This window comes from Callospermophilus lateralis, chromosome 4 (genome assembly GCF_048772815.1).
Source record: "Callospermophilus lateralis isolate mCalLat2 chromosome 4, mCalLat2.hap1, whole genome shotgun sequence".
In the NCBI taxonomy this organism is placed as follows: Eukaryota; Metazoa; Chordata; class Mammalia; order Rodentia; family Sciuridae; genus Callospermophilus; species Callospermophilus lateralis.
Genome location: NC_135308.1, coordinates 80,403,189 through 80,425,486, shown reverse-complemented (window position 1 = coordinate 80,425,486; position 22,298 = coordinate 80,403,189). Strand labels below are relative to the sequence as shown.

General features: G+C 42.2%; 1 protein-coding gene across 4 annotated transcripts in view; it reads right to left on the bottom strand.

Moving 5' to 3' along the window:
- Positions 1–357: 357 nt before the first annotated feature.
- The window catches only part of Etv6 (ETS variant transcription factor 6), a 225,147-nt gene continuing 203,206 nt past the window's right edge, over positions 358–22,298 (bottom strand). For all 4 annotated transcript variants that reach the window (XM_076854126.1, XM_076854129.1, XM_076854127.1 and 1 more), the window contains 3 exons: positions 9,461–9,603; positions 7,995–8,095; positions 358–4,407 (listed from right to left, as the gene is read on the bottom strand). In XM_076854126.1, the coding sequence (XP_076710241.1) occupies positions 4,302–4,407; positions 7,995–8,095; positions 9,461–9,603 (350 nt within the window). In that variant the 3' untranslated portion in view covers positions 358–4,301. The remainder of the gene's footprint in view (positions 4,408–7,994; positions 8,096–9,460; positions 9,604–22,298) is intronic.

The window sequence follows — 22,298 nt, the reverse complement described above, 5'->3', positions numbered from 1 at the left end:
TCAGACCCTAAGGGGAGAATGCTACCATGTGAGGACCAAGTTCTTGTAAGTCCTGGTACCACCTTAATGAACATCTCCCACACAGCACAGGGCCCAGGCATCTCTGATCCGGGTTTCTTTGGGTGAAATTTTTCCACCTGTGGCAGCTGCTAAGCTTTGAATGATCTTCTCTGACCTTTTTGGTGCCACTTGTCTAGAGATTGTCTGCAGACTGCTCGGTAACAGAGGCTTCCTGCCAGTGCAAACCCGTGACTGCCCTTTACACTGTAATTGAGTGGAGACAGGATTTACCTCATCAGAGCACCTTGCCTGACTCCATCTCATATTATCAAAAACAGAGACCCAGGACTATTTTTTTTATAAAAAATTTATTGAGATGATGTAATTATAGGCTTTTCTTTAAAAATTATTTGCAACTCACTGGCCCTGAGAAAAGGCATTTTTTTTTCTTTTTTTTTGTTACATTCATTTGATTCAGTCCCTTATAAACCCCACACCTCATAAACAAGAGATTAGAAACTAGACCAAAAAAAAAAAAAAAAAAAAGAATTCATTCTAGATTCGTTCTGGTTTGCAGGTGGGTGTAGTCACAGAGAATGTTCACTTGACATGTGTGAAAGACACAGGGAGTTTGCAGTTGTTTAGTGTTGATGCAGATGGGGCCAAAAGAGTATCAGGTTTGTCTTTTGTGGTTCTGACAACACAGGGATTATTGGGTGTCCCCTCCCTCCCCCATCCTTCTAGCTTCCTTGTATCACTTCCCTTATTCTAGGTTTACGCTCAGAAAAGGAGCAGACTGAGTGAATGAAAGCTTCTGACTAGCACCGAATGCTTAGGGAAAGAAAACTACCCTTTGTTCTTTGTCTGTTTTTCCAAATCTCTTATCTTCAGTTTCCTGGGTGATAATGGGTCAAATGGGGGAGTGGCCAAGCTGGATCCCAATCCTAATTCTGTCCCCGCCATATTATCTGCTCCAATGGTGACATTACCTCTCTGATACTCAGGCTTCCTTTCTGCAAATGGCAGTTCATGTTTCAAAAACACATCCAGGGCTGGAGCCTAGGCAGGGAAGGATGGACATGGGGGTTATTTAGTCATTTTGACCAATTCTGTTGTAGCCACTTAAATTTCAGCTAAAGGGACATTTTTAGTTGGATAAGGTATCAGCCCTTGATCAGAGGATTTTAAAGAGATGGTTGAAAGGAGAAAATCCATCAGTTCCTCTTTTCTTGTGGGGGACCTCCAAATGGGATTTGGAACATTGGCAATGCTGCCTAAGGGCAAGACCAAGTGGCCTTGGATCAAGCATATGTGAGAGATATGTTATTACCTTCGACAGGACCCATGTAGCCCGCTACCACTGCTCTCTTCTGACAGAAGGAGACAGCTCAGTGAACTCATGTGGGGAAAGGGAATTCCAAGACATGAGCGAGAGCGTCCACCTTTCACACAGCAGTGCCCCTCTGCATTTTCCTTTCCTGACTTCAGATTTTGTGAGCTACGAGTTCCCATGACGGCCACAGAGAAAGGCCAACTATTCAGATGATACATGAACTTTTAATTTAGTCTGGGGTGAAATTTTCATCACTGCTAGTCCTTAGTGTTGAACCGAGAAATTTCACGCTGGACGATCCTGTAGGTAGAATCTAAACTCTCAGGGGAGGGATTGTGCCTGGTTCATCTTTGAATCCCTCACAATGTCTGTTAGGCGATTCCCTGAGGTTTGATAAATTGAATGTGAAATCTTCAGGGTCTGCAGTACGTCAATACTGTAGCTCTGGTATCGGACTGTCCAGCTCTTCTCTCAAAGAACAAGGACTTTTGCAGTGAAGGGAATCAAGAGAAAAATCATTATTGGCCATGTTGGAATGGGAAATTAAGATTATATTGGAATTAGCATCTCTACTGCAAGTGGCTGGAGAAGTCATCCTAAGTCTTACATATTTATAAGGTATTGCTTTGAATACAGAAATCCTTGGGGGCAAAAAGGCATTTCCCTCCATTTTTCATCTGTAAGACTTGGAATGGTAAGAGACTGAGTTCAGAAACTGGGTAAAGTGGCCAGAATGAGATGTTCTCCTCTCAGGGAAGAGGAACATCATGCCCTGGTCTGTTTTCATATTCATACAAGAACCTCGGTAAAAAGTCCATCCTTTCTCTCCAGTTCTTAAACTTGGTGACGTTCAGATCACACCAGGTATTCGGCTTAATCTCTCCATTTGAGATACAGTACCAGTCATCTTAGAGGCTGAAAATATATCACCTGAAAACTCTTGAAAGACATTCACAGCTGCTGGAATCCAGCAGAATCACACCACCCTTCAGGCAGATTGAGACTGAACCCTTCACAATGAGGCCCTCTAGGCTCACACAGAAGGCAGAATGGGGGAAGGAAGTGACAGTAAGAGGAGGCTGGCCGCCACCTGTGGTCTGGTAAGAGGCAGGGACAGAGCGAGTCTAATGAGCCCAGATCGGCTCCTCAATTCCAGTGTCTGTGAACCACAGTTCATCTATTTGCCCCCCACCCCAGGCTGGTATCCTTTTCAGTAAGGCCCAGGGGGGATTCCTCTTGCTTGTGTGCCCCCAACTCAACTCAGAAATGGCAGGAGGACAAGCCTGGGGCCTGCCAGCTTCACAGGGAACTGCTGCTGGTGGAGCATATAAGTACCTCCGAGAGCTGAGAGACGCTAACCCAATGGAGGAGCCAGGAAACAGGGAGGAATGGGGAGGGGGTGGTTTTCAAGGCAGGTCTAATTTTCTGATTTAAAAAAGACAGTATTCCCAAATTGGATATTCGAATCTATAATGGAAGAGTTAATGTGGATGGCTAGAAAAGGAAAACAAAAAATCTAAAAACAGTTTTCTGAAAAATCTATTATCAACAGAAGTACTAAGATGGCACGACCCTCCTTTTGTAAGACACTACCAACCTTATTTTGAGAGGTGAAAAAGAGCCAGGAATGGATCCGTTCTGAAATACAACGGTGAAGGAAGGAGAAAGTAGTGGATCTGAGGAACTTGCTTTCTGCCCAGGCTGGGCAGGCCCTGGCAGCATCTGGGCCTCCATTCTGGAGTACTCCCCTCACAAATGTTCTGTGTTCAGTGGGGACCAGGAAACTTTAAAAAGGCTAGGAAGTGGGGGTGGGGGTGGGGGAGATCAGGTGCTGTGGGAAACTGACCACAAGATGGCCTCTGGAATGGAGCAGAGAGGAGCTTTTCTTTTTCAATAACCTGTTTCACAAAAACAAATCTCCACTGTAGAAATATTTTTGCCCAGTCTCTGGACTGCCATGCCTGTGTGGTCTTTTTGTATTTGCAGCACTTGCAAGCTAATCCCAACCAGCCAGGGGCCTTCCAAACAACTTGCCTTATCTGATGCTGTAGCTGGTTGGTTCTCACCGTCATCTCAGGGACGGCCTGCTGGAATAGCACTTATCAGTCCAGCAGCATCTGTGAGGGTTCTGGCCTCCCTCAGATGGGTGGCCAGATGCTGGCATAGGGGTCTAATTTTGGCTGCTGGACACAAAGCACCCAGGTCACTGATTCTATTTAGGTGCCAAGAATCCCCAAGATTCTGCAGGAGACTGAACTCGGCTGAAAGGCATGTGAAGTGCAATAGCAGGCGGAGGGGTTGGGGGGTGGGACACAGGGGAGCCAGGAAAGGAAGGTGAGCAAGAATGAAAAAGGGAGCTCTCCTTCTCGTGTGATCATTTTTTAAAAGCATCTTTTTTTTTTCTTTTCTTTTTTTTCAGCCAAGACCCAACTGCAACAGAAACAAACCTGATCCACATGGCAGGAAAAAGAGGAACCTGATCCCTTCTGCAAGTATTCTTTCCTGACCAGCTGGGCTGGCTGTACTTTGTGAGATTTGCAAAAAATATATATATATAATAGATATATATTTCCATAGGAAAACAACCTCCGATGTCTTCCCTTATATGAACGATGAAAAGTCAAACTGCAGGTTCTTAAAACAAAAACAAAAACAAAAACACCATGAGACTAACAACAGGTGGAAGGGTGAGGGTGAGGAATTACAGGTGGACAGATTCCAAAGAAGGAAACGTGACTCGCGAGTCCCAGGCTCGTGCCCTCCGCCAGAATTCCAGCCCCGCCTTTGCCGGGTGGTTTGTCTAAGGTGCTCTGGGGTCCCTCTTGGTCTGCAAGAGAAGTGTTCCTGCCATCGCTGGGTCTCTTCCTTTCCAGCCGGCCTCAGCCCGCCAGCTTCATCAAGCCTCCAGTGATCCTGGTGGGCAGGGGCTCCCTGGCCCTCAGCCCGCCCAGGTGGCGTGTGGCTGCCTTCAGCACTCGTCCTCCTGGTATATTTGTTCATCCAGCTCCTGGGACTCAAGGTGCTCCAGTCGATCTGTTCGGCCACTCATGATTTCATCTGGGGTTTTCATAAACCTTTGGGAGAGAAAATGGAGGAGTCAAGAGAGCACATCTCTTCAAAGCTATCTTTACACTTCGGAATTCCAACCCATAATGCGAGGCCCTGTCATCTTACAGTAGCTGGAGAGGTGCTGATCCCAAACGCTAATGCCAACATGGTGAAAATTAGCAAAAGGTACCCCTTCCTCTGATTGCCTAAAAAGTGGCAAAATGACTATAACGTCTAGTGTGACTACGGTGGGGTAGACAGTACCCTTCAGACCTATGGGGCATGTGACTGCAGGACCATGAGGGAACTTAGGTACAGCTCATGTATCTGTGTTTCTGATTTTTTAGAGAATTAGGTTTTACAAAGACCCACAAGAGTCATATATCCGTTTTTATTCCAAACCATGGGGCCAGGGAATGGTATTCAAAACTTGAATTTAACATGAAGGATACAATTGAATATTAAATAAAAAAAATGGCTCACTTGGAAATACCATCAGTGACCTGTGTCAACCATGATTGACATGGTTCAGGAAGATGGCCTGGTTATAAATGTCCTTACAGTGGGAGTGCTCCTTCTGTAGCCCCAGCGTGTCTGCATGCTGTTCCCTTTCCATACACTGCCTGCAGCAGACAAACTACCTTAAAACACACATTTTCTCTTATCATCTTTGTTCAAAAAGCCTAAGATGTATCAAGTCAAAGATGTACTCTCTGGCCTGCCTATCTGGGTCTTCTATCATTCCTACCCAGGAAATTCAGATTGTCCACTGCTCACTTCCATGAACCCTCCATTCCAGTCTGCCAGTCTTTTTCTTATATAGACCATCGTTCAGGTCTTCCCATAAATCTTTAGCTTTGTCCTTATCTGGAACCCTATTCACTCCTTTCACTACTCATTCTTTGTGTTCTGCTTTATCATCAAAGAGCTGCTTAATGTGTCAGTCCATACTGAAATCTACCTTCACTCAAAACCTAAACTTCTTTTTCTTTGATTCATTATTAATTTAAAAAAAAATTTTTTTTGGTTCTTTTGGGATTACACCCAAGGCCTTGAACATGCTAGGAAAGTGCTCTACTGAGCCACACCCCAAATCCCTTTAATATCTAAAAATCTTGTAAAGAAGCCATCATTTTATAGCAAGTTTGGCTTTCAACACTCATTTCCTCAAAAATAACCAATGGCTCCCTCACTAATAGCACTATTCTTTTTTCTTGCTGAAAATCTTTTATTGGAAGCCTATGAACCTTCCAATTACTACTGATTTTCTTCTCTGCCCACTATTGCTAAACTTCTGAAGCAGTGTGATGTGTAGCATCAGTCTTCTGCTTTTTTCCCCTTAGCTAAAACTTAACATCCCGAAGTCACTAACGATGCCTCTAGGCCAACTCCACAGATAAGCTGTACTTGGTTCTGGAAACTACTGCCTTCTCCTTTGGACTACTTTGTCATAGTAATCTTCTGGTCTTTTATACCAAGTTTGTCATGAAATATTTATTGAAACCCTCCCTAAGGTATAAAACAGAGTTATATAAAGTACAATCCTCTACCTTCTGGGAGCTTATGATCCAGTTGTGGGGAGAAGGATTTCATACATACACCTATTAAAAATAGGAATCAAGGTGTGTTTAAGGGCCAAGGGAACTCAAGAAATGATGGAGGAAGAGCATGGGAGAGCTGAAGAAGGCTTTGTAAAGGTAAGAGAACTGAGGCGGGCCTTGAGGGCATGTGTACTTTAAAGGTAAAGGGATATGTACTTGAAGCAAAAGGAATCATATCAGTGTCACAGGAACACCAGAAGTGTGCATTATGAATTCAGGAGGCAGGGGAATGGTGGACCAGACATAGAAGGAGATTGCTGAATTAATCCTGGTGGGAACGTTCAAAGCACAGACATCAGCTTCCTTTGCCAGGGAAGCAGGAACAATGCTTTTGCCTTTCCTATACCTTCCCAATCTCATGCAAGAGCCTGTCATTGGTAGTAGACTCCAACCTGGCACCATGTGGCATCAAATCCTGGGAAATGTGGTTCCCAGCTTCTAAGCCTCTGTAACACAGAATGGAATGGACAATTCAGTACCATGCCTCACTTAGATACAGGAATTAAAGATAGTTGTAGTTTCAAGATGGATTAAGAATGGTGATGCGGATGATGAATAGCAAGAATTCTGGGAGGAATTTCTAGTTCTTTCTTAATATGTCTGAAAATCTAATGTGATATTTAAGTGGGAGTCCTTAAAGTGTTAAAAGAAGCTCTTGAACATGCACATTTGGAATTTCAGGGAAATTTTTAGAGCTTGATCTAAATTTGGTGACAAAATGGAGGTGACAAATGAAGTCGTATAATGGGATCAATTCATTCAGGAAAAAAGTGTAGAGCAGGAAGAATAGGGGCCCATCGATTAAGTTTAGGATGAAAGATGGAGAGAAGATATCAACAGAGCCAGAGTTAGGAGGGTTCTTTTGTATTTATTCCATTCTTCCATTATTCATTTCTTGAATAGCCTTTTCTGTTTTTGTGGAAGACTACAATTATTTTTACTATTCCTTAATTTCCACTCCTTCTCAAAGCTAAAGCCTAATTGCTCTTTCCAATAATTACCACCATCCCAGAGAGCTCATGTGCTCATCCATAGTGTTATTTTCTATCTGTATACAGATAACTCCAAATCCACATCTCTAGTCCCAACTGTGGCTCTTTTCTTTGTCCACTTGCCCAAACTCTTAACCTAAGGTCATATGCTCGCATATTCGCCCACATCCTTGATGCCACTGCATCAGTTACTAACCGTGTTGGGGGACTACTTCTATCTTTCCTGAGTGGTCCTTTATATACCTTCTTTTTCTTTTCTAATTCTTGAAATCATAATCTATGTGGTAGGATAAATGGCTGGAACTCATTAGCTTTGGGAATTCTGAAAAGAAGAATATCTAGTGCAGGGGCTTTCACACTTTTTTGACTGTGAAGCATTAGAAGAAATATATTTTACATCATGACTCATCACACACACACACACACACACACACACACACACACACACATGGCTGAAACCAAATCTTTGTGAATCAACAGTCACTCTTCATGTGATGTAGTCTGATATTTTCATCTCTATCTTATCCTGTTTTCTATTGCATTAAAAAAAAAAAAAAAAAACAAACAAACAGAGACTGACCCATTAGGCCTATTTCATGACTTACACTGGGTCATGACCTGCAGTTTGACAAAACCCTGGTTTATGAGGCTGAGAACCTGGAAGTTCAGGTTTAATTCCTTAGTTTGACATTGACAATGGCTACTCTGATTGTTCCCTTTACCTATACTGGACTTTAAAGCCAGACAATACTATTTGGCCACTGCATTATTTTAAAGGTGAGTCAGACTGTGTTTATATTTAGTTTTGGCTTTACTAGAGGCCAGACATCAATATAAAAAAGTTTTTTCCCCCCTTCAATCTCAACAAACCAGCACCTGGTATCCAATTTGTAATATTTGCAATAATGGCTTTGGGGATCAGATAGGCAGGTAGAGATCTTAACAATCTCCCTCCTCCCCCTTATTTAAAGAAGACAATATCCTCCTAAAAGAAGGAAAGGAAGAAAACGGAAGTGCTACCTGAACAAAAGCCTTTGTCCTGGCTCCTTCCTGATAATGTTTAGTTTGTAGTAGTGGCGCAGGGCTCTGGACATTTTCTCATAGGTCATGTTTGTTCTGTTCTGTTTGTTCAAAGGAGGAAGAGAGAAAAAAAGCACAAAGACACAATGAAATGAACCTCAGAAAAGGAACTGGGGGAGCTATTAAAATAAAAGCTCCTCAGCTGGTCCACGTGGCCCTGCCAGCTTGGGAACACTACCTGCTAACGTGCCACTTTCCAGACCCCTTCGTTCCTGTTCCTTCCCTTTGGCTTTCATATACACGGAGGCCAAGGTTTTCCTTTAGGGTGAACCACCCTTTGTCAGAAGGCCTGGAGCTCTGGCCAATAAAACCCCAGCCACCTCCCTCAGGTCCTTCCTCCAAGACTGCTCTCTGCTATGCCCCAGCGATTTCCTGAAGATTCCCCCAATCTGGGTCCTCCTTCACCTCCTGACCCATACAGAATTTCTTTTTTTTGTTGCAATGACCTTTCTTAAATGTGTTTCTGGTCTGTCATTTTAAGGAAGAGATTTTTGTTGTTGTTGTTTAAATTCCTATTGTGGCAGCAAGAATACAGTGGTTGTGAGCCCTTGAGCCACAGTACAATCTGGGAGTTGCAGAAAGTATTTCTCAGTGACTCACACACTGAAGTGTCTGTCAGTGAGGCCTGGCCATATTTGGTCATGGCCTGCATCAGGTCCTTCTCAATCCAGCCAGAGCATGGACTGCCTTCTTAGGAGGCTGCAGGCCTGGCAGAGCTCAGCTGTGCATCCCTGCCCTTTCAGTCCCTGAGCTGAGGCTGTGCCACTGGGTGCCACCAGGGTACCTCCAGCTTGACCTCAGATCTACCTATGTTTTATCTGACCTGGATCATGATTCTCCACTTATTATATCTGCACATTGGAACAGTCTCCCTTTCTATAAAAGACTTCCTTTGTAAATTCCATTTCCTCCTAGTTTGAAAAACTGTGGGGCAAACTTGCTGCATTGTTTTCTTGTAAAAACAAGGTTTTACAGTCCAGAGACATATTTTTCCGTGTAGAAATGGGCTTCTGTGAACATGGGAGTTTCCAACTGAGCAGGACAGAAGTGACACTTCCCAAAGGTCCCCCATGAGTCATAGAGCTCATAACACTTCCCTGTCACCCAGTTCCTATGACAGCAGCGGTGGCAGGGCCAGGTGGAGGGAAGTGGCACTGAGGGATACTTACAATGCAGTCTATCCAATTGAGATTTACTGAGTTAGTGGGCATTTGGCATAAGTAACATGGAAAGAGGTATCTTTAATTATTTCCTTCCTTTGTGACTGTCTTTCAGTGAGGAATAAACTAAATGATAATGGGCAGACTTAGGAAGTAGAACAGACAATGACCCTCCAATCCAGAGATGCACTTTTTTTTGGGGGGGGGGGCACTAGTTCATAGAGCAAGGATCTGCTGCCCTTTTACCTTATGGTTTCCCCACAGTCGAGCCAGTCCATTGGGATCCACTATCCGGAATATTTTGGATTCTTTGTCCTCCCATCGGATGAAGTTTTCGTACCGGCTGTCAGAAAGCAACTGATAGACGTAATCCCAAAGCAGTCTACAGTCTACAGAGGAAAATGAAGGGAAAATAGTGTTGAAAATGTTTCCTGTTGAGGCATGAACAACGAGAATCAGAAAAGAATTCAGTAATCACTTTTGCCAGATGTGAACTACAGTGAAGAATCTAAGGTCCAGAGAGAGTGAGGGAGACTGTGCTGGAGAAGTATGATCTTTGACCTGTGGAGGCTTAGAGATCCTCTGGGCCCACCACCCCCTTTCACAGATGAGGACACCATGACCCAGAATGAGGAAAAGACTTATTCTTGGTCATGGCCAGAACTTGAACTTGAACACAGTTCATTGAAAGATAGAGCAAGCTCTACTTGGGAATGAGTCGGCTTTGGCGGACGCCTGCAAACGGGCTAGCAGGGTGAAAGGTGGAAAGAATGTTTTAAAGTTCCAGAGAAAGTGGTGTGTTAAAAAATGGTGGGGCTAAAAGATTCTTTTGATGTTGGTGGAGACACTGAATGGATAAACATGAGAAGACTGGGCTGGGCCAAACGCGGCCCAAAAGCAATGCAAACCTATGTAGTGAAAACCTAGGTAGCTTGGTGATGCTGACAGTGGTAACCGTGGCTAGCGGGGCTTTTAAAAAGAAATAGATAACTCACGATATCATGCTTTGGAGACCTTTAAAATTGCTTTACTGTACTAGAATCATGGTAGAGAGGAACCTGGTGCAGAAAATCCTTTCTCTACTGGCAGAACCAATGTTTTATTATATAGTCAGGCAACAAATATTTATTAAGTGACTCAGAACAGCCCTGGTTCTGTGCTAAGCCAAAGATTTTGGCTGTGGATTGGCAAATTAAAAGAGAAGACATGGGATGCACACCCCTCCCCTGTTCTGTTTCTTTCTGGGTTTGTGCTGTACAGGTATGTGGTTTGTTCTCTAGCAGAGCCTTGATAGGTAGGTGGTCATAGACATGTACCTGCTAGATTTAGATGACGCAGGACCTGCCTCCAGATGAGAATTAGAGGTGCCATTTCCAGGTGGTCATTGTATGATTTTGGCCCTAGCCAGAATAGCTGGTAATGGAAGATCACTGAATGACAAATATGTGTTTGGCACATATAGGTATTATTTCTAATCCTCAAAGAGGTCATAAGAGCTTGCCTGAGGTCACTGGGATTTGAATTCCTGGCTCCTGCACTATAATGTGCTATCTGGTACACTGGGAAGGGCCTGGCCTGGTGCACCTGGAAAGGGCATGTCCAGTTGAGACCTGGAATATCTTATAGTCGGCACATTCACATGCCAGAGACAGGAAGTCACTCTTCTTTGGAGAGAGTATATTTACAAGGGGAATTTAGTCAGGCAACCACTAATCTCCCTGAGATTCTATTTCCTCATTTATGAAATGAGAATCGCAACACTTACTTTACAGGATTATTGTATTAGTGATAATGTGGGTGAAAGGAAAGTAATAAAAATAACAGCAATATTTATTGGGTGCTGTTTGCAGGCACTGTACTGTATCTTCTGCGAGCATGGTTCCACTTGGCCCTTACACTACCATGAGGCAGGTGCTGTTGCTATTCCTATTTAATAGGCCAGGAAGCTGGGGGCAAGAGGGCTTGGTAATTTACTCAGGGTACATCATGATGCTAGGCTCTGATTGTCTGTAAAGCCTGTGCCATGCCACAGATCCGGATTCGACTTCTATTCTCAGAGACGCTGTACAATGGGTACAAATCTGTAAAAACCTAAGGACTTTCTAGGGCAAAGTTTAACCACATAGTGCATCCTTTGTGAAATCCAGCTTTTTCTCTGAAGGGCAGAAGGAACTGGCAAAAAATATGGGGTTTTCCAGGAAGCCTGATTCTTTAAGGAACTACCCATGAAGCTTAAATTGACCCTAAATCTTTTTAGTATCCCTTAGTGTATCATTTCTTTTGTACTGTCTCTGCCTAAAAATTAATGTGATGTGTGATTTGTTGTGTTTTGGAAAGACAAGTGGCATCCTTCTTGAAACAATGATACCACAGTCCTGGAATTTGAACCCCATTTTAACATCAGAAGCTGGTGGGACCCTTCTTCTGTTCACACCCCTTCTTGAGGGTTCATTTGTTATTGCCCCAGTGTGGGCTGAGGTGGGGGAAGCAAGCGGGCCACCAACCCTAGTGTCAGTGTAAGTATCCTGAGAAGTCGGTACCACACTATTGCAGACAGAATAATCTAGCTCGTTTTTAAAACACTTGGAGAGGATGACTCCAGTTTCTAAGCAAAGCAGAGAAGTAGACTGTGTCTTTACCCCTCAGCTACCTCCCTGTCCTGCCTCACTTTCATTACAAAGGGAACAGGGAACTACTGTGGTCTGAATGTCAAGTGCCCCCTGCCATTCACAGGCTGAATCCTATCCCTCAAGGTAATAGTATCAAGAGGTGGGTCTTTGGGAGGGGGTTAAGCCATGGGGCTCCGTCCTCATGAGAGGGATTAGTGCCCTTATAGAAGGGGTCTGAGAGAGGTCTCATGCCCTCTCATCATGAGAGGACACAGCAAGAAGGTGCTCTCTGTGAACTAAAAGGTGGGCCCTCACCAGACCTCTAATCTACCTGCACCTTGATCTTGGACTTACCAGTCTCCAGAAGTGGGAGCAATGTATTTTTGTTATCTATGAGCCACCCAGTTTCTGGTGTTTTGTAACAGTACCCTCCATGGACTAAGACAAGAACTGGGCTGTGGTTCAATTATCCACTCTTTGTCCCGCCATCAAATGGCAGGCACATTTTCATTTTCCATAGTTCCTTCCAACTGGAAAACATCTGACAAAATCAAATACTATCATAAAAATGTCAGTAAGTCAGGAAGGACAAAGGTGGTTTGCATCTAATCCCTCCCAGGTCTCCTCATACAGTTAGGATCACCTTTACTACAGAGTTGAGGATACCTTTGGATGCCTCTGGAATGAGAATGAATTCTCCAGTGCATTCATTTTAACACAATTTTACATAAAGAAATTACCCAGTTGTTGTTGTTGTCGATGTGTGTGTGTGTGTGTGTGTGTGTGTGTGTGTGTAAAGACATTTTACCCATAAGAAAGGTGAGTGAGATGCTCTGGGCTCTGGGCAGAAGGCTTTGCACCCTAGAGGCCTACTGTGAGCTGAAACCCATTGCTGATGGTTCTAACATCCATCAGCATCTGCACAGGGTTTCCACTGCTTTGTTTCTATTCTCTCTTTTACATTATAGTGCTTACTAGTTCTCATAAAATAGTAAAATGTCAAGCAGACAATTTCTCCAAGCCAGGGCGACCCAGCACTGGGGTATCATGTTGGATTTTCAGAGGCATTGAACGTGGGTCTTGTTATCATGTTATCTGCTCTTTGGGTGACAAATAAAGGACAAAGCTTACCAGAAAACGAACTTTACCTATAAGTTTCATGGACATTTGTATATTACATACTTTTTTCTTTCATAGACATGGGGGAAATAAAACCCAAAAAACTAAAACGGAGCAAGCTTCCAATTGATCATTTTAAATGACATTTAATCCAGCAAAGCCAACATCGGTTGAGTAATAAAAAATCTGTTGACATTCAAGACATATTGAATTATGCTGTCACTAATGGAGGTAGCAACAGGAATTTTGTGGCATAAAGAAGTTGTTTCAAGCTCAGAGTATAAATGGCTTTTACAACAGTATCGATTGCTGTTTTTTTTTAGTTAAAAATTATGTCCAGATGTTAAAAATATCTGCCTAATCACACAACCACTCCCCCAACTCTTTTTTTTTTTTTTTTTTTAACTATTGAAGTTAAAGCCATGCAAGTTATTTTTGGTTTTAAGATTTCTACTAAATAAAAGGTATGCCCTCTTTCATTCCCTGGATCCTTTGGAAGCTGTTATCAGGGTCCACCTGGACTCTTCTATGTCTGTACAGATACAATTTTCTTTGATCATCAATGAAAATATTTAATACAATTTAATAAAACTCACCTCACTATAAAACAACTGAATATGCAAGTGTAAGACTTTTTAAAAAATCACATAGTATTCACTAATTTTAAATGCATTTCTCTTAAACTAAAGGGCTGCCTTCTATATCAAGACATGGTTATTTAGAGAAACGTCCATTACTTGGATTGTCTCTTCCAGGAGAGGAAGCTTATGAAAGGGTTTAGCTAGAATAAAGTTCTACTTTCCAATTGCAGAAAGAGAGTTCTCTCTGTTTCCTGCTGGGTGAGGTACCCTAGGCATCCGCTGCTAAAAGGCATTGTAAAAAAATCCCTTCCTGTGGTTAAAGGAGAAATATTTTCACTCCCACGTCTGTCTCCTACCAGAGACTCATTGTATAAACTTATTGAGCAGAGACCGTAAAAAAGATGGGCAATTTACACATAACCAACATGGTTTAAAAAAAAAAAAACATGCTAGACAAAGCTGATGTTTAAAAATTTTGAGTAGGTCAAGTTATGGACAGAGGGAATGTATAAGGACAATGGCTAATTGAACTTTCAGCAAAGCTTCTAAGAAAATCATTTTATGTTGTTTTAATGGCCCAAATAAAATTTTAGAAAAAGGCTTATAAACCAGAGTACCATGAATATAATCACAAATAGGGTGAGGCTGAGGATCTCTATGTTTTTAAAATTTATTACCTAATAATTGATAAATTTATTTCCAGTTCAGCAACAAAACAGGTAAAGTAGCATACAAAATTTAAAAACTTGCTACTATGCTTTAAACCAGTGATTCTAAACCAGAGGGGCAATTATGCTCTCAAGGGGGTATTTGGCAAATGTTTGGAGACATTTTTGCTTAAGCTGACAGAGGTGGAGAGAACTTCTGGCATCCAGTGGGAAGAGGCCAGAGATGCTGCTAAATATCTTCTAACGCACAGGATAAGCCCCCACATCAAAATGATTTGGCCCAAATATCAAGAGTGCTAAGATTGGGAAATTGCTTGTAGAAACAGTTTTATAACATTCAGAGGACCATCTGCTACCTAGTCCTTTTTTTTCCCTTTTCCATTCTAGATTGGCTATTACCTAGAAGCAGAAAGTTGATAAATCCAGTGCAGCCAACTCTGTGTTGATACGTAGAGGTGTGTTTACAATGGGCAATTGCTTGTGTTTTGCTGTGGCTTAGGAAAACAGAAACCATATGTGCACAGTGGCATGCTGGGGGCGGGAGAAGTAGAAGCAAAGAATACAAATCCATGGTTCCCCGCTTTCACAGAGCAGCAGGACTGCAGCTGCATACAGGCTGGACCATCCCACCTCTGCTGAGACGTGGTGTGGGGCAGGCTGGGGACACGGGCCTCAAACTCAGGTTCCAGTTGAGATTCAGCCACAGCTGGAATCTAACAATACGCCAGCCTCTGCTTTGTTCAGGGGTGGGTGCAGCCTGGGATTTCACATCCAGGGACTGCAGAGAGGTGGGGACACCGTTACAGACACGTGTACCCTTAAACAAACTGAAATTTCCAGTCTCCTCAGGCCCCTTCTGTTATTTTCCACCCAGCCACAGTTCTGTTGCTGTTTTATCTTTTAAAAACATTGTCCTGAAATTTCCTTCTCTTTAGGGCTCTTTGATTTTTTAGTCATTCATGCTGATAATACAGTGCTGTGACTCAGCTAGGGTGTGAGAAGTCCGAGCCACAAGGCATATTCCAGCTGGAATGAAGGATCCTCCCCTCCCGAGTCCTCATCAGACCCCAGTCACATTTTATGCATCTCCAATAGGGACAACAAGCAAAGCCTCAGAGGAGGGGAGAGAGGAGCACAGAAGGGAATTAGGGGGCTAAGGTGACCCCCAAGGGGCATGCTTTGCAGGTTAGAGTTGCTTGAAACAAATGTGCCACATACAGACCTTGCCTGTCAATGCCCCTGACAGTTGGGGGGTGGGAAGTGGGGCAAGGACCCCTCTGAGATCTACAGCATGGTATCTCTGGAGTGAGGCAGAGGCACACTAAACTGCAAAGCCCAGACTTTTCCACAGGCCACTGCTTCCATAGGCACACCCAAGGCCAGCTCAACTAAACGCCAGCTCAAGAGGACTCTGGATTGAGGGGTCTCCAGAGGGTTAAGTTCCCTGGGATAGTAGGGAAACAGCTCTTTCAGCAGATACTAAAAACCTGGAATTCTTTTGGTTGATGGAGACATCCCATAATATTATCCTTTATTTTCCCCAAACATAGATATTTACACATATACACAATTGTGCAAAGGTATGCATACCCCCACATCTTACTACTAAGGAACATCCTCCTCTCTTTCATACAATTGCTTTAGACTTCTCTTTTATGACATCCTTTTGTCTTGAAGGCTACTCCTAAGATTCATTTACGAAAGGTTAAAAAAAAAAAAAAAAAAAATCCAGTATTTGACCTGAAGCTAATTTCACCAGCACTAAATCCTGCTGGGGAGGAAGTAGAGATGGAAGTCAGAGTAGGGCATGATATTCTCTGACCCTGGACGCCCTTGAGGACAAGTCTCCCACTGTTTTCCCTACTCCCATCCTTCTGTTTCTTCATCTGATTTAAGATTAGAGGCTACCAGGATGAAGTTTTTGTGCATACATACCTTATCTAGTCAAAATAAAACCAAATCACAAAAGCTCATTGAGTCAGGTGGTGAATGAGCATTAGGAGCTCATGTCTCCCTGCTTAGAAGCTTCTGTGCCTGTTAAAGATGTACACTTGGTGGATCCTAAACATGTTTAAAGATTTCCTTTAAGGATCACAAAGATTGACATGAAGTATGGGAGGGAGTTCTATATCTTATCTGCTGTAGGATCAATTAACCAACCAACTAACGATATTCTCACAAAGCATGAAGAAGTTCAAGTTTTCCAAGAAGGATTTAGAGACTTCAGCAAAAGTTGTGAGATAAACACAAGAAAGGAGATACTGTCTATTTGGGTGGGTCATGGTCTTTGAACAACCAAATTTGTGAGGATATTTAAAATCTCCACTTTCACGAAGCATACATAGGGCTGAGAATGGATTATATGACAATTCTCAGTTTACCAATAATTTTTTCTTCCTTAGTCATTGTTTAGATTAAGGCCAAGGAACGGACAATCAGACAGGAAGTCTGGTAGCTCAGGTTTTAAGGGAATGGAAGAACTTTATTTAAAAGAAAACCAAAATGACTTAAAATTTTTCTTTTTAAGATTTAGCTTCTAGGAAGGGCAGCAGAATAGAATAGACATTATGATTGCTGTATGTATATAGGTGACTCTATGACCAGTGTGATTCTGCAATCTGTACAATCAGAAAAATAAGAAATTATACCCCAATTGATTCAAATGCATGAATTCCCAAGATCATTGTAATGTCATGTGTAGCTAATTTAAAAAAAAAAAAAAGATTTAGCTTCTATAGTTAAAACCAAAGTAGGAGCTTGGTTTATTTGATAGCATAAAGCAAGAGGGATACTGTCTTATGTAGGCAAAGACACACAATTTGACATTTGGTGACAGACACCATATCTCTCTATGGCCTAGAACAATGCCTGGCACATAGTAGATCCATGATTATTTTTTAATAAATGAAAGAATGAATAACTACATAACTCAAAAGTGCAAAGACATGATTTCTTTTATTTAGCCATATTTTATTTATGTTAATGATGCTACTGCAACTATTCTGGATTGTTCTGCAAATGTAGCCTGCAGTCCAGAACTTGTCTACTCTCTGACATCATTTGTTATTGTTCCCTTGACATGTCTTAGACATGCCTCATCATCCAAAGTGCAAGTCATTCCTTGAGAGCAGGGACAGCGTTTCCTATATACGTGTCCTGCACTATGCCTGTGATTCGCAGCCTACTCACCGTTCAGGTAAACAATGCTGTAGCACAGGAGCAGCCTTTTGTGTAGAGCTAATTAGTGAACACTTGAGGCTTTGTGGCCACACAATCTCTGGAACTACTCAATTCTACTCCCAGTTCAGCATGAAAGTAGACACACACCTACTATTTTCTACTAACACCTAATTTATAAAAACAGGTGGTGTTGGATTTAGCCAGACTTTTAATCCTTGCTCCAAGGAATGGACAAGAGACCCAGGGCAGAAAGAAACAGCATTTTGGGAAAAGCAGTAGACAGAGGCTGGAGGGTGGAATACTAATGTGTCTGAATGTCAGTTCCTTCATGTGTAAAGGATGCTTCTAGCTTTGAAATTATCTAATCTTAAGAAGGAATTTCAATACAAGTAGTTCCCCTTATCCATGCAGAATAAATTCTGAGACCCCCAGTGGATGACGCCTGAAACTAACATAGGATACCATAGAAATGCTGTTTTTCCCTACACATGCATACTTAAGATAATGTTTAGTTTATAAATTAGGCACAGTAAGAGGTTACAATGCTAATAATAAAATAGAACAATTATACTGATATACTATAATAAGTTATTTAAAACTTGTACTTTCTGGAAGTTTCCATTAATATTTTTAGATTTTGATTGACCACGGGTAACTAAAACCGTGGGCTAGGGGAAACTGCTGTGCATACTGAAAATGTGACTCCCAGCATTACTAGGGTCACAGCTCATCAATCTGTGGGTGCTCATGGCCAGTTAGTCCTTTTGCCTATGAAACACAGGTGGGACACTGTCTACAGTAAGACTTTTGTAGATAGAGAAATGTTCTAGAAGATAGTTATGCTTCCCACTCCTCCACTAACCCTCCAGCAATCCTTTCCTGAAGATAATAAATAGAAAATATCACAGGAAGAAGCAGGTTACTCATTGTTACATACATCATTGGTTATTCAATAAAAAAACAGATCCCAGGGAACTTGTCTCTCTCTCTCCTGTTAAACTCTCCCATAAATGCTAGTCACTCCAACTTGTTAAGCTCTTAATAATAGTCCTTATCCTCTCGGGGAAAAAAAAAAAGCTACATGTTATATTTAACTAGATCTAATTTGTGATCTGTCAACCATCTACTGAATTTCCTTTATTAATTATTTTGGTTTTTTCCCACATGGTAAATACCCAGGTAAACTGTCACAGCTTTGCGTAGAGTCTTTACTGTACAATGCATCATAATTTCAGAAATATTAAAACATTACAAGAAAGAGAATTTTATGAAAACTGATTCTTTTAATTGACCAGGTTAAATGGTAAATTTAAATTTCTACCTGAAGTAGGAAAAAAAAATACACTGGGCCTTAGGTTGTGTTTGCTCCTAGGAGTTTTCTCTAGCTGGAGTGACCTCCTCTTCTCTAATCTCCTCGTCTATATTCTCAGTGTTCTTCCAAGCCCAGCTAAAGGCTGCCCTCCAAGCGGCCGCCCTGACCTCCTCCAGTACTAAGACACGCATCACCGCTTCACTGTTACAGCTAACTCTGCTCAGCTCTTTCATGATAGAGCTTGTGCCTTACACCTTCATGAACTCCCACCTCACAAGAGCGCAGTACAGTCCCATAAACACAGAAGGTGTCTGAATGTCGAAGTCCTAGTGTTTTGAGGCAAATGATATGTGAATGGTGGGAATCCGACTTTGTTTTTGACCCACATCCATGAGTAATGTTGCCATCTATACCCTCCAGCTGTGGCACTCATCAGTGTGACATTTGGCAGTATCTTCATTTCTTTCTGTGCTCTGCTCATTTAAAGAGCCTTAAGGAACTAAGTTTTCTCATCTAACAGCTGCTTTATAGAGAGTTAAAGGCTTCTTGTGGCTGCTCAGTCATGACAGAACCTTAAGTCGTACATAGAGATCACTCAAGGAATTCGACCTCCAATAGATGGATCAGTTTTTCAAGGATCTGAGTCATCCAGAAAGACATCAGGGGCATGGGGTAGGGAGGCAGGGGTACCTGGAGATACCTAACACTGTGACAAGACCTCTTCAGAGGGTTATGGAATAAAGACTTGCAGAGTGGGAAGGAACTTCAGATCTCACCCTCTCCAAATCTGTCATTTGACCTCTGAGAAAAACAATGCCTTGCAGTTAAATTCTTTCATCTTGGATTTGGTTCAATTAGTTAATGCATATATTTGGAGATTTTAAAGCTTTTGAATATATCATTAGAATGTTAATAGTCTGTCTTACTGAAGGAGTTAATGCATTGCCCCATATGATCTGGCTCCAGAATTATTTTACATGAACATTCTGACTTCCGAGATCCATAAAGAAAATCAGAGGCTCTTCCTCTCTGTGTGTTCTCAAAGAGAGAGGACATCAGAGATACCAAGGCTCATTGCTTGGGTGGTACAAAGTTTGATGAGTCTGCATCCATCAACAAACAATGCTGTGTCCAGGAATGAGATTAAACAAACAAACAAACAAAACAAAAACAAAAAAAGTGACATGGACATTATTACCCTAGGTACATGTATGACTGCACATATGGTAAGATGCTACATCATGTACAACCATAGAAATGTAAAGTTGGCTGCAATTGTACAATGAATCAAAATGCATTCTGCTGTCATATACACCTAATTAAAATAAGTTAATTAATTAAAAAAAAAACAGTGGGATGATTTTAAGGGACAGATGATTTAAAGTTGACAAACCTATTAAACAAGGGGAAACAACTCCTTAAGTCTAAACAGTATATCTTTCTGAATATATGGGCTAATCTTAGATTCCTAAGAGGTCTGTGGTTGAGATGGGGTCACGGAGGAGGTGGACATGACAGATCTTGACTCTTGATGAGGAAGTCAGACCTCTCGAGGGCAGCACTATGGACAGCCACCAATGGGGCAGCAGGCCACCTGACCTTGGGCAAAGGATGTTGCCTCTCTGGGTCTCAATTCCTTCTGTGGTTCAATTCTCTCTGTGGTTTCCCCTGTACAAAGAACCCTTCCGCATAAAATGAATATAGCAGTAAAAATCTACCTCAAAGAGCTGCCCTGAGAATTATAAATGAGTAAAGAAGATGTGCAAATATCAAGTAGCACAGACCGTATGAGAAGGGTCTATGTAGACAAAAGGGGTCTTGCCTGGAAAGCACAAGAGAGGTCGTTATATTCTTCACAGCAATACTCTGACCCCCGCTCTGTCTCCAATATCTGAGGAAATTTGTGTGTTTTTGCCCAGGCTCTTTGCTTCTTTATCTCCTGTTCCTTTTTTTTTTCCCCCCTGCATAGTTTCTTTTTATATTATTAAAAAATTAATGTAGGGCTGGGAGTATAGCTCAGTTGGTAGAGTGCTTGCCTTGTGTGTACAAGGCCCTGGGTTCAATACCCAGCACCACACACACAAAAATTAATATATGGGTAAAAGTGGAGAGAGTAATGAGAACCCCAGTGTATCCATCACCATGAAACTGTCAGCCAGCTCCTGGCTAACCTGTCCTGTTTACTCCACCCACTCCCCCGACCCCCCCCCCAAAAAAAACAACTCTTTTCAACATATGAGTCATTTCTTGGAGGTTAACAGCCTCCAGGAGTGGTCCACAAGGACCCACTGACCTCCCTCATTTTCTTCCTTTCTGTTTTTTCTTAAGTGCTGGGGACGAAACCCAGAGCTTTCCACATGCTGGGCAAGTGCTCTACCATTGAGCTACGCCTCCAGCCTCTATTTTATTTTCTTGATTCAACATTCCTAATGTAAATCACTTATAACAACAAAAAGAGGCAACATGGGAGGTGTGCTTGGGACCAGAGAAAACTCAAGAAACAAATGGCTTAAATAAAAAAGAGATAATGAGTCAAGGTGGAGGTGAAGCAGGCCTGCAGAAATGTCTATGCATCCAGATGGCTAGCTGGAGCACCAGCTCATGGACAGAAGGACATGTCTTCTTCCTCCAGGCCTCCCTCCCACTACTGAAAGCATAATCACATAGTATCTCCCCTGCAAAGCCTTTTTTTGGTCCCTCTAGTCAAAATGTGCCTTCTTTCTGCTTTGCTTTATTATTCTGGCACACAGTAGGTATTCAATGAATGCTTGGCACCGAAAAAAATTAGATGTTGAACTTATTTCCTTTTGCCCTTGTATGTCTGTGTTTTTCCTGTTTCGCTTCTCTAAGTTCTCAATTCCCTGAGCAAAAAGATACTGTGTGTTAACAATCAGCCCTGTATGCTGGGTACCTAATGCATTTATCTGTACATAGTAGGTGCTCAACAAATATCCCATGAATGGACAGACATTCTGGGAAGAGTTTGCCTTGCCCAACAGAGCATGAGGCTTTTTGGAGAGTGATTGTATGTTAATTGTTAGCAGAGTAGCAAAAAGGCAAGGCATAGATTTTTTTTTTTTTTTTCCCTACTGGTTTCCACTGGCTTCTTGTCTTAGGTAAGCAAATTTGGGCTTGTCATCATAGAAGAAAAAGAATTTGGGAGTGGTTTCCTCTGCCCAAATGACCTAACAACACTAGCATCTACTACCACAATCCAGTTTTCCTCTCTTCCCTGCTCCCAAGGTGAAAGTTACACTGAGTCACTGCCCATAGGATGGAATTACGGCCATGACTCTGAGACAAAGGTTCTTTATGCTGTGTCTGGTCATTAATTAGCTGCTGGAAACTCCAGGAAAGGGCCATTAGCATGCTCATAAACCTTTTATTTTAAATGTTTTCGCTTAGCCATGGTTCTGGTGTGACTCTCCTTGTAAGCTGTGTGCAGGACATTTGTTTCTTAACATTTCTGAGGTTCATTAACTACGCCATCCCAGCAGCTCATTAACCAGGCCATTAGGGATCCTGCCTCATCTAGGCAGAAGCCTCCAGTTGCCCTCCCAGAGCCTTTGTGGGCACCTAATTGGGAATGGTGAGGCCAACTGTGAGACTCTCAGA